Below are 17,060 nucleotides of genomic sequence, written 5' to 3'. Positions count from 1 at the left end.
TGGGAATTGAACAACGAGATCACTTGGATACAGGAAGGGGAACATCACACACTGGGGCCTATTGTGGGGAGCGGGGAGGGAGGAGGGATAGCATTAGGAGATATACCTAATGTAAATGACGAGTTAATGCGTGCAGCACACCAACATAGCACATGTATACATATGTAACAAACCTGCACGTTGTGCACATGTACCCTAGAACTTAAAAAGTATAATAACTAAAATAAATAAATAAATAATAAAAATAAAACTCACACTTATTTATGGATTTTAATTGTTATCCCTGCATTATGGATCTTTTTTAAAACACCAAGAGAATTTCATTTTGATGAAGTCACTCACATTCAACAAGAAGTTTTATCCAATTTAATACTTTAATTTACATTTTCATGCATATTTGGAGTCCCACTACATGACAGCATTGAGCTAAATACTTTATACACATAAAATTCATTTAAGAATACAGGGTTTAGCTGGATGCAGCAGCTCACACCTCTAGGATCAGCTACTCAGGAGGCTGAGACAGGAAGGATCACCTGAGCCCAGGAGTTCCAGACTACAGTGAGTTATGATTACACCACCGTACTTCAGCTTCAACAACAGAGACAGACTCTCTCTAGAACAATTAAAATTTTAAAAAAATTTTTTAAAAGAATGCTGTATTTATTTTGTGTGTAAATTTGCCTGTGTGTACTGCCTGAGGAGAAGGTAAACAATATTTTTACGAAGCAACCCACATCATATCCCTGATGGCTTTTGTATGAGCAACATCCAGCCATTGTAGTACGCCTTATACATATAGCTTAAATTTAGTTCATGAAAACTGCCTGTTCCAACATGAAAAAGTTTCAGGAAAAAGAAAAGCTGGGTGTCTGCACACATGCACGTTTCCTAGACAAGAGCTTCGAACCTAGGCAGTCCAGTTCCAGAATCTTTGCTCTTAACCACTAAGCAATATGTTGGAAAAAGAAGACGGACGAGATACAAAAATAACTGATTTAGATAAAAACAGTAGCTGCTAGAATAAGGGATCACATTTCTGAAGTCAGTACATTAAGAAATATAAGCATTAAATTATCTTTAAAAATTGAAAACAATCTACAATACTTTTTTCTCTTGTGAATGAATATACATATCAGAAAGTTTCTAGCTTTTATGTTTTGAATATTATATCAACCAGTATTTCTTACATTGCTTTAAAGAGATCACACCTACCTTACTTTCAGTATTTCTGGCAGGATTAAATAAGGTCTTCGATTATGACTTTAAACAATAATCTTAGACCTTATTTAATTTAATCTAAATTAAATATCTAGATTATGATCTAAGGTCATAATCGAAGATCTTAATCTTTAATCCTCTCTTTCTATAAAGAGAGAGACTTATGTTAAGGAATTGGCTTAGGCGATTGTGGAGCACTGGTAAATCCAAAATCGGTAGGGTTGTGTGTGTATTTGTGTGTGGGTGTGTGTGTGTCTGTGTGTGTGTGTGTGTGTGTATACATGCATATATATATATATGTGTGTGTATGTGTATGGGTATACACACACACATACGATTTATCCTTGAACAACACAGGTTTGAACTGCAAAAGTCCACTTATTTGTGGATTTTCTTCAGCCTCTACCACCCTTGCAACAGCAAGACCAACCCCTCCTCCTCTTCCTCAGTCTACTTAACAAGGATGAAGACTATTATGATGACTTACTTCCACTTAATAAATAGTAAAATATATTTTATTTTCCTTATGATTCTCTTAATATTTTGTTTTCTCTAGCTTACTTTATTATAAGAATACAGTATATAATATACATAACATATGAAATATGTGTTCATGGCAGGGTGTATTGGTTCACACCTGTAATCTCAGCACTTTGGGAGGCCAAGGCGGGTGGATCACCTGAGGTCAGGAGTTCGAGACCAGCCTGACCAATATGGAGAAACCCCATCTCTACTAAAACTACAAAACTAGCCGGGCATGGTAGTACATGCCTGTAATCCCGGCTACTAGGCAGGCTGAGGCAGGAGAATCAACTGAACCGGAAAGCAGAGGTTGCAGTGAGCTGAGATTATGCCATTGCACCCCCGCCTGGGCAACAAGAGCGAAACTCCATCTCAAAAAACAAAAGAAAAGAAAAGAAAAAGAAAAAAAGAAATATGTGTTTATGTTTCCGGTAAGGTTTCTGGTCAACAGCAGATTATGAGTAATTTTTTGGAGAGTCAAAAGTCACACGTGGATTTTCAACTCTGTAGGTGTCAACACCCCAAATTCCCACATTATTCAAGGTTCAACTGTCTGTTGGTTTGGTTTCTCTGGGGAACTCTAATACTTCAGGGTAGTTGAAAACCAAGGCTTAGAAAACAGGGAACAGGAATTCAGATTCATATCTTTGTGTCCAGTCATTTCTGAAAGGATTATGTAATAAAATTCTCAAGAAGCTCTGCTGGATTCAGTTTTCATACCCTAAATATTCAGCCAGTGTAATGTTCTTTTTCTTTTAAGACTGTCATTTGACAAAATTAATCAATTCTGAGAAACAATTTTTCACAGCCTCAAAAAGTTAAGCCTAGAGGAATTCCACTCCTAGATACATATAACCAAGAGAACTGAAAACATATGTCCATACCAAAACTTGTACAAGGCCGGGCATGCTGGCTCACACCTGTAATCACAACACTTTGAGAGGCCAAGGCGGGAGGATCACCTGAGGTCAGGAGTTCATGACCAGCCTGGCCAACATGGTGAAACCCCATCTCTACTAAAAATACAAAAATTAGCCGGCCACGGTAGTGTGCAACTATAGTCTCAGCTACTTGGAAGGCTCAGGCAAGAGAATCGCTTGCATCCAGGAGGCAGAGGTTGCAGTGAACCAACATCATGCCACTGCACTCTAGCTTGGGTGACAGAGCAAGACTCCGTTTCAAAAAAAAAAGGAAATTTGTACACGAATGTTCATAGTAGCATTATTCACAACACCCACAAAGCAGAAACAATATAAATGCTCATCATTTGGTTAATGGATAAACAAAATGTGGCAAATCCATACAATGCAATGATTCAGCAATAAAAAGGAACCAAGTACAGATACATGCAACACCATGGAAGAACCTTGAAAACATGCTGAGTAAAAGAACGCAGATAAAAAATGTCACATATCTATGAATCCATTTAAATGAAATGTCTGGAATAAGCAAATTCATAGAGACAAAAAAATAGCTTAGTGGTTGTCAGGGGCTGGGGAAGGATGTCAATGGGGAGTGAATACTAATGGGTATGCGGTTTCCTACTGTGGTGATAAACACATTCCTCAATTAAACAGTGGTCATAAGCTTATGAATACAAATTCTCCTCAACTTACATGGGGGTTATGTCCTGACAAACCCTTCATTACTTGAAAACACCATGTGGCAAAAATGCATTTAAGTACTTAACCTACTGAACATCATAGCTTAGCCTAACCTATCTTAAACACGCTGAGAACACTTATGTTACCCTACAGTTAGGCAAAATCAGCTAACACAAAGCCTATTTTATAATAAAGTTATTGACTATCTCAGGTAATTTATATGAATATTGTGCTGAAACTTTAAAAAAGCATGGTTGTATGGTACTCAAAAGTACAATTTCTACTGAATGTGTATCACTTCCACATCAACCATGAAAAGTTGGGGTTCATCTGTATACTAAAGGGCACTGGACTGTATACCTTAAAATTATGAATATTACAATAAGCGAATTTTATCTCAACAAAAAATGGGTTAAGAAATAAAAATTCAACTCACCTGTCCTTTTTGTGGTGACAAACAATGCACAACTTCATCCACCATTACTGGAATATGTAATTTAGCCATAGTTTCAAAATCTCTGTCTTGAGATCTGTGTAACTCCTGGGCTTGAGTTTGATCTGTTTGCTCCTGGGCTTCATATTCTCTATATTTTTCTGCTGTAGTATGTATTGTCTTTGGCCAGACACCTAAATTAGGTATGCCAGATGCCAACCAACATGAAAGACATTCTTTATACATTCTACAAAAATACGGACACCGAAGCATTCTGTAGGTAAACAAACCTAGAAAAAAAAATTAAAATATGATCGTTGGATTTTTTTAAAAGAATGTTCTAATACTTGGGGAAAATCAAATTAATATGCAATATTTAGCACATCAAAAAAAAGTTAAGACTCATGATCTGAACATCTTAAACAAGTAAAGGTAACAAACTCTTCTTATATATGCAAAGCAAGGAACCTAAGAGGACCCAGACATATAATTTAAATACAATTTTTAATGTAGCCTAATACGTTCTAATATAATTAACATTTCAACCATTAGGGATATGAAAATTGATTATTAGGTCAACATTTTTATGAAATATACTTTTTTGAATTTTAATTAAGGCTAAAAAGTAGATTCAATGAATTAAAACTGTCTATTTGAAAAGTAATCAGGATGACTGAACAGATTATAAGTATCATATTTTAGGTTCAGATGGTCTTCTATTTCAAGCTCTTCTGTTTGTTTTTCTCACAATGCTAAATTCTCATCTTCAGAGACTATCCCTGAGAAAAGACTGCGCATGCACATCCAAAAAAATAATCAGTCTGTCAGTCTGATTCTCTGATGAGATAATCTCCCTGTACCCTGTATCAGTGGAGTGTACATCAGTTTAAACTGTAACTGTATAAACACTCAACTGAGCACACTTTGGTATTTCATGTCTACCTTTAATTATCTGTCCTCTGCACCCAAAAAATAAATAATTGATATATTCCTTGGATTTACCATATGTGCTCCATTTTCTTAAGCAATCCATAAGTCTTTAAAATGCAGGAAAAAAAGGATTTATATAAATATATTACTAACAGACCTTTTGAAACATCATGCATTTTATACCCAGTTGGTTTCAAGCAAAGTTTTTGATACTACCACAGTAAACACCATTTGATACTACCCAGTTAACATTATTCTTTCGTCACAGGTTATTAGTTATTTAAGAATATGACCCACACCTTTGTATACACAAAATAAGATGCATATCAGTGCCTAATGACTGTTTTCTGAAGAAAATGAATGAATGGATTAATTCCAGACTCCACAGAATTAGCACTGTTATCAATCCTCACTTTGGGAAATTTCACCTGTATGACTGACCCCACCAAAAACCATATGTTCTCAAAATACTACAAGAAGCATAAATCCCATTTAAATATGTCTGTCTTTCCTTTTGCAATTAAAAAAAAATTAAAAACGTTGAAAAGCTGATCACATGTAATAAAATACAAAGAAATACAAATACAATATAACATCAACAAGATGTTACCTTGAGAATATGTTAACTTTACCAAAGCTATATAATCTGCAGAATTGTGTGGCAAATGTGACACCGAAAAAACGTGGGGGGAAAAAAAATGAGTGATCTAAGTAGATTTTTGGTTGCTTGGCAGCAACAAAATAGTCAAATTATTAATTATGCCTAAGGTTTCTGGAAAGCTTACAAAAGTAAGCTCAACTACCCTCTGATTTATTGTTTCTAACAGTTTACAAAATAATAGCTAACATTTATTTAGCACTTACTAAGCACCACTTACTATTATAACCACACTACATGCACTACCTCATTCAATCCTTACCACAACTCTTGAAATATTATTATTCCCATTTTATAGATAGGTAAAACAGAGAAGTAATTTGCCAAAGGCTACACAGCTAGAGAGCTGTAAAGCTAAAATTGTAACACAGTCTATCCCCAGACCCTGAACTCAATCCCCATGCTATAAACATAGCCCACTGGAACTATTTAATCCACTTATGTAATTTAATAGTACTTCAATTAAATTGACTATATATTTGTAATATCTCATAAATTAGATTCATTTTATTAAGGAATCGACATCCTATGGCCTGGCTCTGCTCCACTTAAAAGTAACAGTATGCTGTGGGGTTCCCAGTAACGAACGTACAATGTATAGGCCTAAAAAATGAAATCTGGAACAACCTACCCTGTATGTCTAGATTTTGATAACTAAAAGAAAAGTAGTGTCATCAATTCTAACATAGGAATAAGAACCATACTGGAAAAAGCAGAGTATCGGGGGAAAAAAAAATAAACAAACAAAAAACGCTATCACTTGCATTTAATTCTTTTTCTACTGCATTCAGTTTCTATGTGTTTATTCAGCTATGGTCAAGGTACAAAGCCTGAATATTTTATTATGAACTAATTACCTGCCAACTTGGGTCAACCTGGAGAAAGGGTGACAAATAGTTCATGTTCCTCTTGTTTCCTGCAATACCTCCCTAAAAAATGGAAGGTGGGGGAGTGGTATGCTCTAAAAAAAATTATATTCTTCTCTTTTGTAGCCCAGTTTCCTACCAGATAACTTAGAGCTCTCCCGCAGTCTGCTAGGAGCCAGCCACCCTAAATGATTTAAGATTAAGTTCCCTCTGGTCATAAGTAAGGAAGCAGGGAGTCAGGAAAGCTGCCTCTGTGATCTCCTAGTTAAGTCATTTAACTTTTCTCTACAAGCAAAGTTCACTTTTGGCTGTTGAGAGCACAAAATTGGCCAGATTACTCTTTTAATTGTGAAAACACACAGGTGAGTGATGCCCATGAAGGATACTCCCTCAAGGGCTCTAACAATTATAATCATTGCAGTCAATTTTCTCCTGCAAGGAAATCCTGTTTGAAAACGTAATTTTTAAGGACAAAAGCGCGACGTGGCGGCTGGCACACAATCACTGAGAAAAGTGAAAGAGGTTCTAAGGAAAGAGAAAAATACACGCTTTTGCCTAAGAATTACATTGTGACGACGAAAAACTATTCGGAAACTTCCAAACCCAGGTTGAAGGCGTGCTGAAGAGAGGGAAAGGTGACAGGGGCGTATATATCCTTTGCTCCGGGCGAATCCAGCGACCCCTGTGGAGTACCCCCAAAGGTTTGGTGGTTTCCAAAAAGAGTTCCCGGGACTTGGTCACCTTCTCCTCACCTGAGGCAGGAAGACTTCTCAGCTGGCCTCTAACTTGGGCCAGTGACTACCACTACGGTCCCGAAGAACCTGAATGTGCCGCACGTCTAGGTCCTGCCCCTGGGGGAAACTTGCAAGGACGGACAGATTGGGTCCACGTCCGCCCCAGCAACTCAGGACCGTCTGCCTTTGGTTCCGCTGCTTCCAGCCTCAGCTGCCAAAGGGTCCTGTTGGCGCTGGGGTTTCCAAACGACTTTCCTGGGGAAATAAATAAGACCTCACTATTGCCATGTTTCAATTCACTTTTACTTTTTCCATTTTTATTTTTTGGTCTGAAACAACTTTAAATCTAACTTTTAATTTATCCTTATCTCTACTCTTCGGTTTACAATGAAAGTACATTAAACTTGTGTTCTGATAACACAGCAGTTATACTCCAATTTTTAACTAGAAGTGGGAATTTCTGTCTCATTAGCTCTGTATGTTTAGAAATCACAAGACGCAAGGTGGCATAGTAGTGGGATTGATTGTAAAGTCAAAATCTCTCTGCTCTAACCAAATGTACAATTCCTTTAAAATACGGACCTCATCATCTGAACACTGCTAAATGGCAAGTGTAACACTAAATTTGAAATCTAAAGTACTTGGATTAGGTGTGAAAACATCTGTGGCGCTGATAAACCTTATACAACGTGGATGTCAAAAAATACAAAATTTAAAACACTTCTATTCTTCACCAATGATCCATGCAATTTTACAAGCAACTGGCAAAATATGCATATTTTCAGACTGGATTAAGATAGTCTCTTAATGTCACTTAATCCAGACAGTATCTCAGAGACAAATGACTCAATTCTGAATTGCCTTGCCTGTATAGTTCAAGACAAAATTTTGTGTTAGGGATTTTCTGAAAACTTCAGTTTTCTCTCAGAGAAAATTAAAATAATAGTACCTACGTCTCATGGGCTGTTTTGAGAATTAAATGAGAGACCATATGTAAAGAGACAAACAAAATACCTGGGAAGTCAAAACATAAAGTACTATACAGTGAGTTCTTACTGGAAATAAAGACATCTCGATTTTATTACCAAGCCCAGCAGCACACAAATAACCATTTCATTAGCTAAGATACACGTAATACCACCAAAAATAAGTAGTAGCTTTATTGATCCTGTCTAGTGATCAGAAAGAACAATATAACATGCATCATATACAATACACAATACTCCCGATTTTCCTCAACAGGAAATAAATGTCCATAATACAGAGGTTTCCATACATTGTTGCATTTATAACGCTCTGCATGGGTAAGAGTCATCCTATTTATAAAGTGATATTGAATCAACAGAATATAAGCTCCAAGATGGAAGAAAGTTTGATTCTACAACTATTGTCTAAAATCCAAAAAATTGCTAAATGAATGGATACAATAACAGTAATATATAGAACAATGAAATTCAGATACTGTTATTAAAAATAACCTGCCAAAGTTATTTTAGCAAATATATTTCCCATTTATTCCAGGTATTTTCTCTCTTTTTAAAGTGTATATTCTGAAATAATATCCGTAACCTGGGACTTAAAAAAAATCACTTCACCTAATAACAAACCAAGCCAAAATCTTTAACTAAATTTATTGTTATGCCATCATTCGACAGAGAATGTAAAAAGTAACCAAACAGAAAATAGTTTCACAGTCAGTACTAATGGGAGTAGGCCTGGAAGTCCTGAGAAATGAAGCCTGAGGCCTCAACCCAAAAGATTTCCAGTTAATTCAGGTGAAGAGACCCCACATTTTGGCCCATATGAATGTGTCTGGAAGGAACAGGTCCCTACAACTTCCTGGAGGCCTCACTACTCAGAGAAAAGAAAATAAACACCCAGAACCCATTAATCCACACCCAAACTCCACCTCTCCCCCTAGCAGAGGGAATAGGCCAACCCCTGCCCGCACCAGTCTCACTCACACCCTGAACTCTGGGACCGGGCCCTGCACCCGCCGGTCCAGAGAAGGCCTGGTGATCTCAAGTAACTGCCTCCCACCGGCAGCTCCGGTCTAGCCCCGCCCACTTTGGCCACCGCCTCCGGAAACGGCCTGGAGGGTTGCCACGGTGACAAGAAAGCGAAGCGCTTCCCCAGCGCCGCCCGGCTGAGCTTCTTGGCGCCAAGCTGCCGCGAGCCGTGACAGCGTCCGACGTGATGACATCACGCGGGCGGCAGCCAATGAAACGAGGCGCTGAGGAAGGCGGCTTGGGTTTGAATATTGTAGTTGAGTCTGAAGCGCCGGGAGGCGGACATTAAAGTGAAGAGGTTGCAGTATCCTGGCCTGGGCCTGAAGTGAGCGAGAGGCGCATGAAGGTAAAACTGGACTCTAGGACACTGCTTTTGGTGACCTGTATTATTGGGAACGGAAGATCCTGCCGCTTCAGGTCTAGAAGACCAGGTGGGCTTCTTGACAAACACAGAAGCGTTGAGGGGTGAGTGGGGGATCAGGGTCCCTGGGGAGAAAGTGAAAGGAAAAAGGGATTCAGAACCTGCTAAGAGCACAGCACTGCTTGACCGTAATCCTCCACTGCTCAGCTGGAAGGGCAGGGATCTCCTTCCTTAAGTTCTGAGAGGAAGGTCTTAAGTTTTAAAGGGCATCTTGGCCCCTTTCCCAGACTTTGGCAGAGAACTTTAACTGCCCAGCACGTTGCAGTGTCAACTTTCTTCCGGACTCCAAAATCGGGCTGTTTTCTTTCAGACGCACATATAAGCGTACCCCTGGGTTACCTATCAAATGAGGAGTTTTTGTTCATCACTGCATAAGTTTTGTCTGACGAGCTTTAACTGTTAGTCTTGCACTGGTCAATCGGGACCCCCTCCCGAGCCCCAGTTGTAGATAACATCAAGATAAAACTCGTTCTGCCTAACGGGATTGCCGAGGATCAGATGAGATACGGAAGAGATCGTGTTTGGCAAATACTCTGCAAATGAAATGAAACTGTAAACACAGAATCCGTCCTATAGTCTGTTCTTGGTTTCCGCAGGACTTTTTTTTTTTTTTTTTTTAGGAGCTCATTAGTCTCTCAGTTACAGAGAAGCCAAGACTGACTACTGTTTATTATATGAGAAGAGAGTATTTGACCAGAACGGACTGATTTTCTAGTATAATATATAGTTTAGATTATGGAATAATTAGGTAGAAATTTAGGCACTCTACAGATTTTAATTGTTAGTATCATTCCACCACATCTAACCCCCTGTTTCGTTTTTGGAAGGTTTTTATGAACTTTGGTGCTAGAGAATGTGATATCCAATGACTAGATAGTGCTTCTTATTAAGTTCGTATTATTTTGTAAGAACTATTTCAATAAACAAAGATTATCTACAAAGCACAATCACAAAGAAAAAAATTTTTAAAGATTATCTGCCTTTAATGGTAGTAATTAATCTCCTCTTCTATTATTTATTCATTTATTTGAGACAAAGTCTCTCTCTGTGGCCCAGGCTGGAGTGCAGTGGCGTGATCGCCGCTCACTGCAACCTCCACCTCCCGGGTTCAAGCAATTCTCGTGCCTCAGCCTCCCGAGTAGCTGGGATTACAGGCATTTGCCACCACACTCGGCCAATTTTTGTATCTTTGGTAGAGACGGGGATTCACTATGTTGGCCAGGCTGGTCTCGGACTCCTGACTTCAAGCCATCTGCCCGCCTCGGCCTCCCAAAGTGCAGAAATTACAGGTGTGAGGCAGGGCATCCAGTCTTTCCTCTTCTGTTGTTGAAAAGTATTTACAAATACATAATATTTTTATATTAAAAGTGCATCTTGTCCCATCATAGAAATACTCCAAATAAATTAAGGGACACAATAAAAATGATTTTTTTTTTTCTTTTTTGCTGACAACTGTGAAAACTAAGAGGAAAAAAAAAATAGCTCAGCTGTCAGTGCCGGCCTTCCCTCCAGTTGAACTTTTTATTCTTCTCTGATGGTTGTAAGTTAGTGGGAGTAGTGCCCCCAAGACTGATATTCCAAAGATAGCTTTAAGATGGATGAAGACTGTAGATGATAATGTTGAGTATCGTTTTCAGTCCTATACAGTGTTTGTTGAATCTGAATCTATGTATTTAATATATCGTAACTGTCACTCTACTTCTGTATCATTGTTTGGAAGCATTCTCTTCTGGTTCCAGTAGAACCTAGTTGTTAAGAACATGGACTTTGGATTTGTACCTGGTGAGGAGTTTGTGTTTTATTCTTATGGTGGGAAGTCATTGGAGACTTTAGAACAGGTGAATGCCATATGATGCATCACATGATCTGAATGCTTTTGATGAAAGTATCAGTGAATACAGTCAATGAATTAAATTTATTATAATACTTTCATAAAATTAGGGGTGAATCTTTGACCTAATTGACTTATATTTGACATTTGGTTCCCCACTTGTTATGTCATCTTGGAAAAGTTACTTATCCTGAGGCTAAGTCTTTGTTTTTGTAAAATGGAAATGATACAACCTTATATGATTATTACAAGGATTGAATGCAATGACAAATGTCAAGTGTTTACTATAATGCCTGACACAGAGTGTATGTACTCAAATGATAAGCATTGTTGTTCATTATTAATTATCACCATATCAACCTAATCTAAGCATTGTTATATAAAAGCATGCTTATTGAGAATGGCCACTATGTGATATCTGACAAGTACAGAGAAATCATAATCAGTTTTATTTTAACATTCAAGAGCTCCTGTGTCAGGCCCTGAGGTTTCTATCAAAAGTAAGCAAAGATAAGAGAGTAGTACCAGTAGCTGAGTTTTGGGGGAAATAGGGAGATTTTGGTCAAAGGGTACACTTTAAGTTAAAAGATAAATAAGTTCATGGCATTTAATGTACAGTATGAATGGTGATAGATGTATTAATTTGAGGTAATCATTACATAATGTATAAGCATATGAGATCATCACATTGTACTGTACATCTTGATTATATACAATCTTTGCCAATTAAATGTTTTAAAATTTCTAAAAAAATAAGCAATATATATTTTTAACTTCCATAAGAAAATTTCTAAGGGTTATATATTTACATGAGGGAGAGTAGTGATTAAGTACTTGGGCTTTAGATTTAGTCAGTCTGAGTTCAAATCCCATGTCATGTGCTTCCTCAGTTGTGTGACTTTAGCCAGTTAATTTCTCTGTACTTCACTTTCTCCCTTAATAAAATAGGAATGACAGTACAGTGTTTATGTCATAGGGTTGTTATGAGGATTTAATAAGAGTATGTCAATTGTTTAGTACATTTCTATTTGTGGGATATGAGCTCCATAGAAAATATAACTTATTGTTACTAAATGAAATGTTGCGATTAAGGTAAATTTTAATAGTGGTTTTGTTGTTGTTGTTTGTCTGTTTTAAAATAAAAATACCTAGACCTTGTTTAAAATTTAAATAGTACAAAAGAGTATGAAATGGAAAATAAACCTGTCTCTCACTCAGACCTTCATATTTCCCCTCCACGGGGAAAGTGGTATTACCAATTTCTTGTGTACCCTTCTGGGAATGACCATGCACATACATATATATCTTTTAAAAATACAAATGGTAACATGCTATAAGTCTATTAAATCTGTATTGGTTTATTCATTCATTTATTCAACAAGTGTATATTGGGTCCTAAATATTTGACAAGCAGTGTCCTAGGTGCTAGTGTACAGATGAACTCTGTGCTCTGAAGTGCTTACATTCTAGAGGGAAAACAAGCAATAAACATGTAACCCGATAATATGTACTTTCCAATTACTGCTAAATTCGAGGAAGAAAAATAAACCTGGTAAGGGATTGGAGAGGCAAAGGCAGGGTGACACTATTTTGGATAGATTCTTTAGGGAAAGCCTCTGTAAAGTGGCATTTGAACAGAGACCTGAAAAATGAAGTGAGGGATTACAATTTGCAAATATCTGGAGGTAATGCCTGCCAGTAAGCAAAAATGCAAAAGCCAGGAGGCCAAAACAAGACTGAAGTGTTTTAGGAATGCTAAGAAAGTCATTGCAGCTGAAGCAGAATAATGAAGTGGAGAGACAACAGTAGAAGTCATTGTCAGAGAGGTAGACAGGGCCATATGTGGAATTTATAGGCCATGGTAAGGAATTTGTATTTTATTCTTATTGTGAGAAGTCATTGGATAGTTTAGAGCAGGTAAATGACATGCAATACATATCATGATCTGAAAGCTTTTGAAGAAAGTATCAGTGCATACAGTCAATGAATTAAATAAAATTTATTATTGTACTTGCATATAATTAGGGGTAAATCTTTAATCTGAGATGAGCACCAGCTACATTTAAGTTAAAAATTGACCTGTTCAACTTGGCTTATTACCATGCAAGTATTCAGAATAAATAGATTTTAATACCTCATTAAACATTACAGAGGCCTGAGCTGTTCTACATAAATGAATCTTCCAGAAAATTGAATATTAGCTTTGCTAAGTAATAAAGTATTTTAACCACACTCAGTGATGAAAATAAAACATGATCTTCCCATTTCTTTTATTTTCTAAACAAGAAATTGGGAACATTATTTCTTTCTTATTTTTTCTTTTTGATGCCTCAGAATTCTCATTGTGATTGCCTGTTGTTGTCAACTACTGTACTCTAATATGTTGTTTCTCTTGGAGATATACGTTTTCTGTTTCCCTCTACTCTAAATGAGTAAATTTCTTTTTGGGGTCTGTGAGCACTTTTTATAGTTTATTAATTCATTCATTGGTATATTTGAAAATTTACTATATACTAGACTCTCTACGAGAGAATAGGGATGTAAAGTAAAAGTCTATTAACTGTCATGTCTTATCATTCTCTTGTACCCTTTTCTAATCATGCATAATAATCATAAAATTTTGGAGCTAGAAAAAGATCTTCCATATCATATAATCTAACCCTTTTGTTTTATACATTAGCAAGTGAAGCCCCTTCCTTAGCCCCTTCGTTCTTCTTTTTTGATACGCTACTCTCTATAGACTAGACAAATATTCTTCTTCAGGTTTAGTATCTATTATATAAAATGTTTGGTACCAGAAGATTTTTTGAATTTTGGAATTTTTTCTTTTTTTATATTTTTGCATTGTGCTTACTAGTTGAGGATCTCTAATCTGAAAATCCAAAATACTCTAGTGAGCATTTCCTTTGAGTGTAATGTTGGTGCTCACAAAGTTTTAGATTTTGGATTTTCAGATTTAGAATGCTCAGCCTGATTATAATGAACAATGATGTTAGAAGTATTTGTCTTTCATGTTTTAGTTCCACCAATGAAATCCTACCAGTTTGCTCTTTTGATTCTGTTCAACAAATACCACTTAGGAGTAGATGTGGCAAAACTGATCAGAGGCTATAATACTATCTTCTGAACAGCTGTCTGAAAAGAATTTGTGAATCCATATATTCTTGCGCAGATAACAATATTTAGGCTTTTCTTTTGCTGCTTCATATTAAACATGGTTAAATAATTTACTCTCTGTGTACCTTATTCAGAATCAACTAAATGCTCATTTCTTTTAGCCATCCTAGAAAACAAAGAAGGCACCACATAATAATATAGGAACGATCTCATTAATTCCTGTAGATGTAAGTATATTTGAACATAGATTAATTTTTACATTTGATGATTCTGTTGACCTGAGGCATTTTTATTAAGAAAATTCTATCCACTTATTTGTTTTTAAAAGGTTGTTTTTAAAAATTGACATCAATGTCTTTGTTAAAATATGCAACTAGTTGTGAAACAAACTTATATTTGACATTATACTTAAACTCTGTTGACTAAAAGAGTCAAACTCTGTAAAATATTTGAAGAGATTCATTCTGAGCCAAATATGAGTGACTATGGCCCATGACACAGCCCTCAGGAGGTCCTAAGAGCATGTGTGCAAGGTGGTCAGGGTACAGCATGGTTTTATATATTTTAGAGACGCATGAGACGTCAATCAAATACATTTAAGAAATACATTGGTTTGGGTCAGAAAGGCGGGACAACTCAAAGCGGGGGCTTCCAGGCTATAGGTAAATTTAACATTTTCTGGTTGTCAATTGGTTGAGTTTGTCTAAAGACCTGGGATTGATAGAAAGGAATATTCAGGTTAAAGATAATTGTGGAGACCAAGTTTTATTTTGCAGAGGAAGCTCTCAGCAAACTTCAGAGAGAAAGCAGGTTGTAAAATGTTTCTCCTCAGAGCTAAAAGGGTGCCTGGCTTTTAGTTGATTATCTACTGGATCTGCAAAGAAAAGAGGACAACAAAGAAGGAAGGGGATTCTCTATGGAATGTGGATTTTTCCCACAAGAGACTGTGAGGGCAATTTCAAGGCATGGCAAGTAAATACCTTTTGGGGGTTAAATATTTTTTCCTTGTCTCAAAATGTTATGCCAGAGTCAGATTGAAAAGCAAGTGACAATATACGGGGTCAAATAAAATGCATCTGATGAAAATCCATTATTTATAGGGCGTGACTCCCCAGACCCCTTAGGTAGGAGTTTGGGCAAAATAAAAAATCATAGCTTAGTCCTCACTCCTTTAGGTAATTGTCCAATATTTCTCCCTGGAATGTTACTTAAATAATCCCCTCATTATAGTCTTATAACGCACTGTTAACCTTTTCCCTATAATAGCACTTGTCACAGTTATACCTTTACATGTTTGTGTCAGTATTTATTTTATTAATATCTGTTTCCCTCACTACACTGTAAATAATAATAGCAAACATTTGTAGTTCATACTCTGTACAAAGTATTGTTCTAAGTGTGCAATCTTTACAAGGAGGTTAAGTAACTTATCCACTATCACAGTCAGTACATCATAGAGCTGGGATTTTAAACTAGGCTGCCTGTCTCCAACATGTAATAGTTGTCATGAATTATTTAACTAATTAATTAGGGAGGGACATCCTCCAGCCCTGAGATGCTAAGGTTTATTTTGAAATAATCATTTAATATTTTATGTTTACTTTGTTAACACTTTTATTTATGTATATTTAATCTATCATTTAAAAATAGTATATCTGTTAAAGTTAAAATATTGTTGAATATTTCTAAAAGCTTTTAGAAATGTGTGTAGGAGATAGTTTCTGGTATCACAGGAATATGGGACACTGCTGGCCTTTAGTAGACAGGGAGAGAAATGCTAAACATCCTCTAATATAGCAGTTCTAAATGCCCTATAACAGGCAGTTCTAAACAAGGAAGAATTGGCCTACCCAAAGTGCTAGTCATAAGCCCATTGAGAAAAACTCAAAGATGAACCCAGTCTCTTTGGCAAGAAGAAGCAGGAGGGGGGCAGATAGGAGGAGAATTGATATTTACCGAATACCTTAATACTTATCTCTTTTAGCCTTTGCAACAAACATTGAAGTATTATCATCTCTTTTATACAAATAGAAACCTGAGACTTATAGGATTAAGTAATTTGTCCAAGGTCATAAAAGTGAGTTGTAGGTGCTTTGTGAGACTTGGCTAAACGAAAGCTCAGGGATGAAGAACAAGTAGTAATTCACCTGGGACCTGACTGTTAGAATCCAAATGACCATCCCTTCCTTTTCAGTATTCTTTTTTTGGCTAAAGACAGAGTCCGAAAAAGGCAAAGATATGTCTAGCATCTGCTGCTTTTAGATTCCTTTGAATTTTGTCGAAAAGTATATGGTTAAGTGGTTTTGTGACATATTTTCAGCTTTAATATTGCTATTTCTCCCATTTAAAAAAATACAAACAAAACATCTTTTGACACACACACCCCCTTCACTCACACCATTTTTCTCCTCCCTTTGGAACAGTCCTTTCCATATCCTTTGTCTCTGAATCTTCTCCTTTCAGGTTTTTTCCCCGCCACTGCCCCAAAATTGCTTTTCTCAATGGCCTCTGTGTTACTAAATCCCATGGTTTATTCTCAGTAAGTACTTGACCTATTAGCAGTATTTAACACAATAGAGCGCTGTTTTCCTCCTTGATTTAGGATTTCCCAAAAGTTTTTAAAGCTTAATACTGCATTAAGGCTGAGGACAGCCTTTATTTTCTTATTTTCTTAACTTCCACCTGCCCTGACATTTCCACCTGGATGTCTGTCA

At 36.7% G+C, this 17,060-nt stretch overlaps 2 protein-coding genes across 2 annotated transcripts in view; one reads left to right on the top strand and one right to left on the bottom strand.

The window, feature by feature from the left end:
• Window positions 1–9,139, bottom strand: part of METTL15 (methyltransferase like 15) — a 234,244-nt gene extending 225,105 nt beyond the window's left edge. Inside the window, exons 1-3 of the mRNA XM_011936321.1 lie at window positions 8,935–9,139; window positions 6,987–7,223; window positions 3,784–4,070 (exon numbers count right to left, since the gene is read on the bottom strand). Of these exons, the coding sequence (XP_011791711.1) occupies window positions 3,784–4,053 (270 nt within the window). The 5' untranslated portion in view covers window positions 4,054–4,070; window positions 6,987–7,223; window positions 8,935–9,139. The remainder of the gene's footprint in view (window positions 1–3,783; window positions 4,071–6,986; window positions 7,224–8,934) is intronic.
• The window catches only part of KIF18A (kinesin family member 18A), an 86,378-nt gene continuing 78,397 nt past the window's right edge, over window positions 9,080–17,060 (top strand). The window contains exon 1 of the mRNA XM_011936322.1: window positions 9,080–9,323. The gene's annotated coding sequence lies outside the window, so the exon portion shown is untranslated. The remainder of the gene's footprint in view (window positions 9,324–17,060) is intronic.

Source organism: Colobus angolensis, unplaced genomic scaffold, assembly GCF_000951035.1.
Source record: "Colobus angolensis palliatus isolate OR3802 unplaced genomic scaffold, Cang.pa_1.0 Scaffold152, whole genome shotgun sequence".
In the NCBI taxonomy this organism is placed as follows: domain Eukaryota; kingdom Metazoa; phylum Chordata; class Mammalia; order Primates; family Cercopithecidae; genus Colobus; species Colobus angolensis.
Note: the sequence above shows the minus strand (reverse complement) of the source record. Positions and strands in the feature narration are given on the sequence as shown.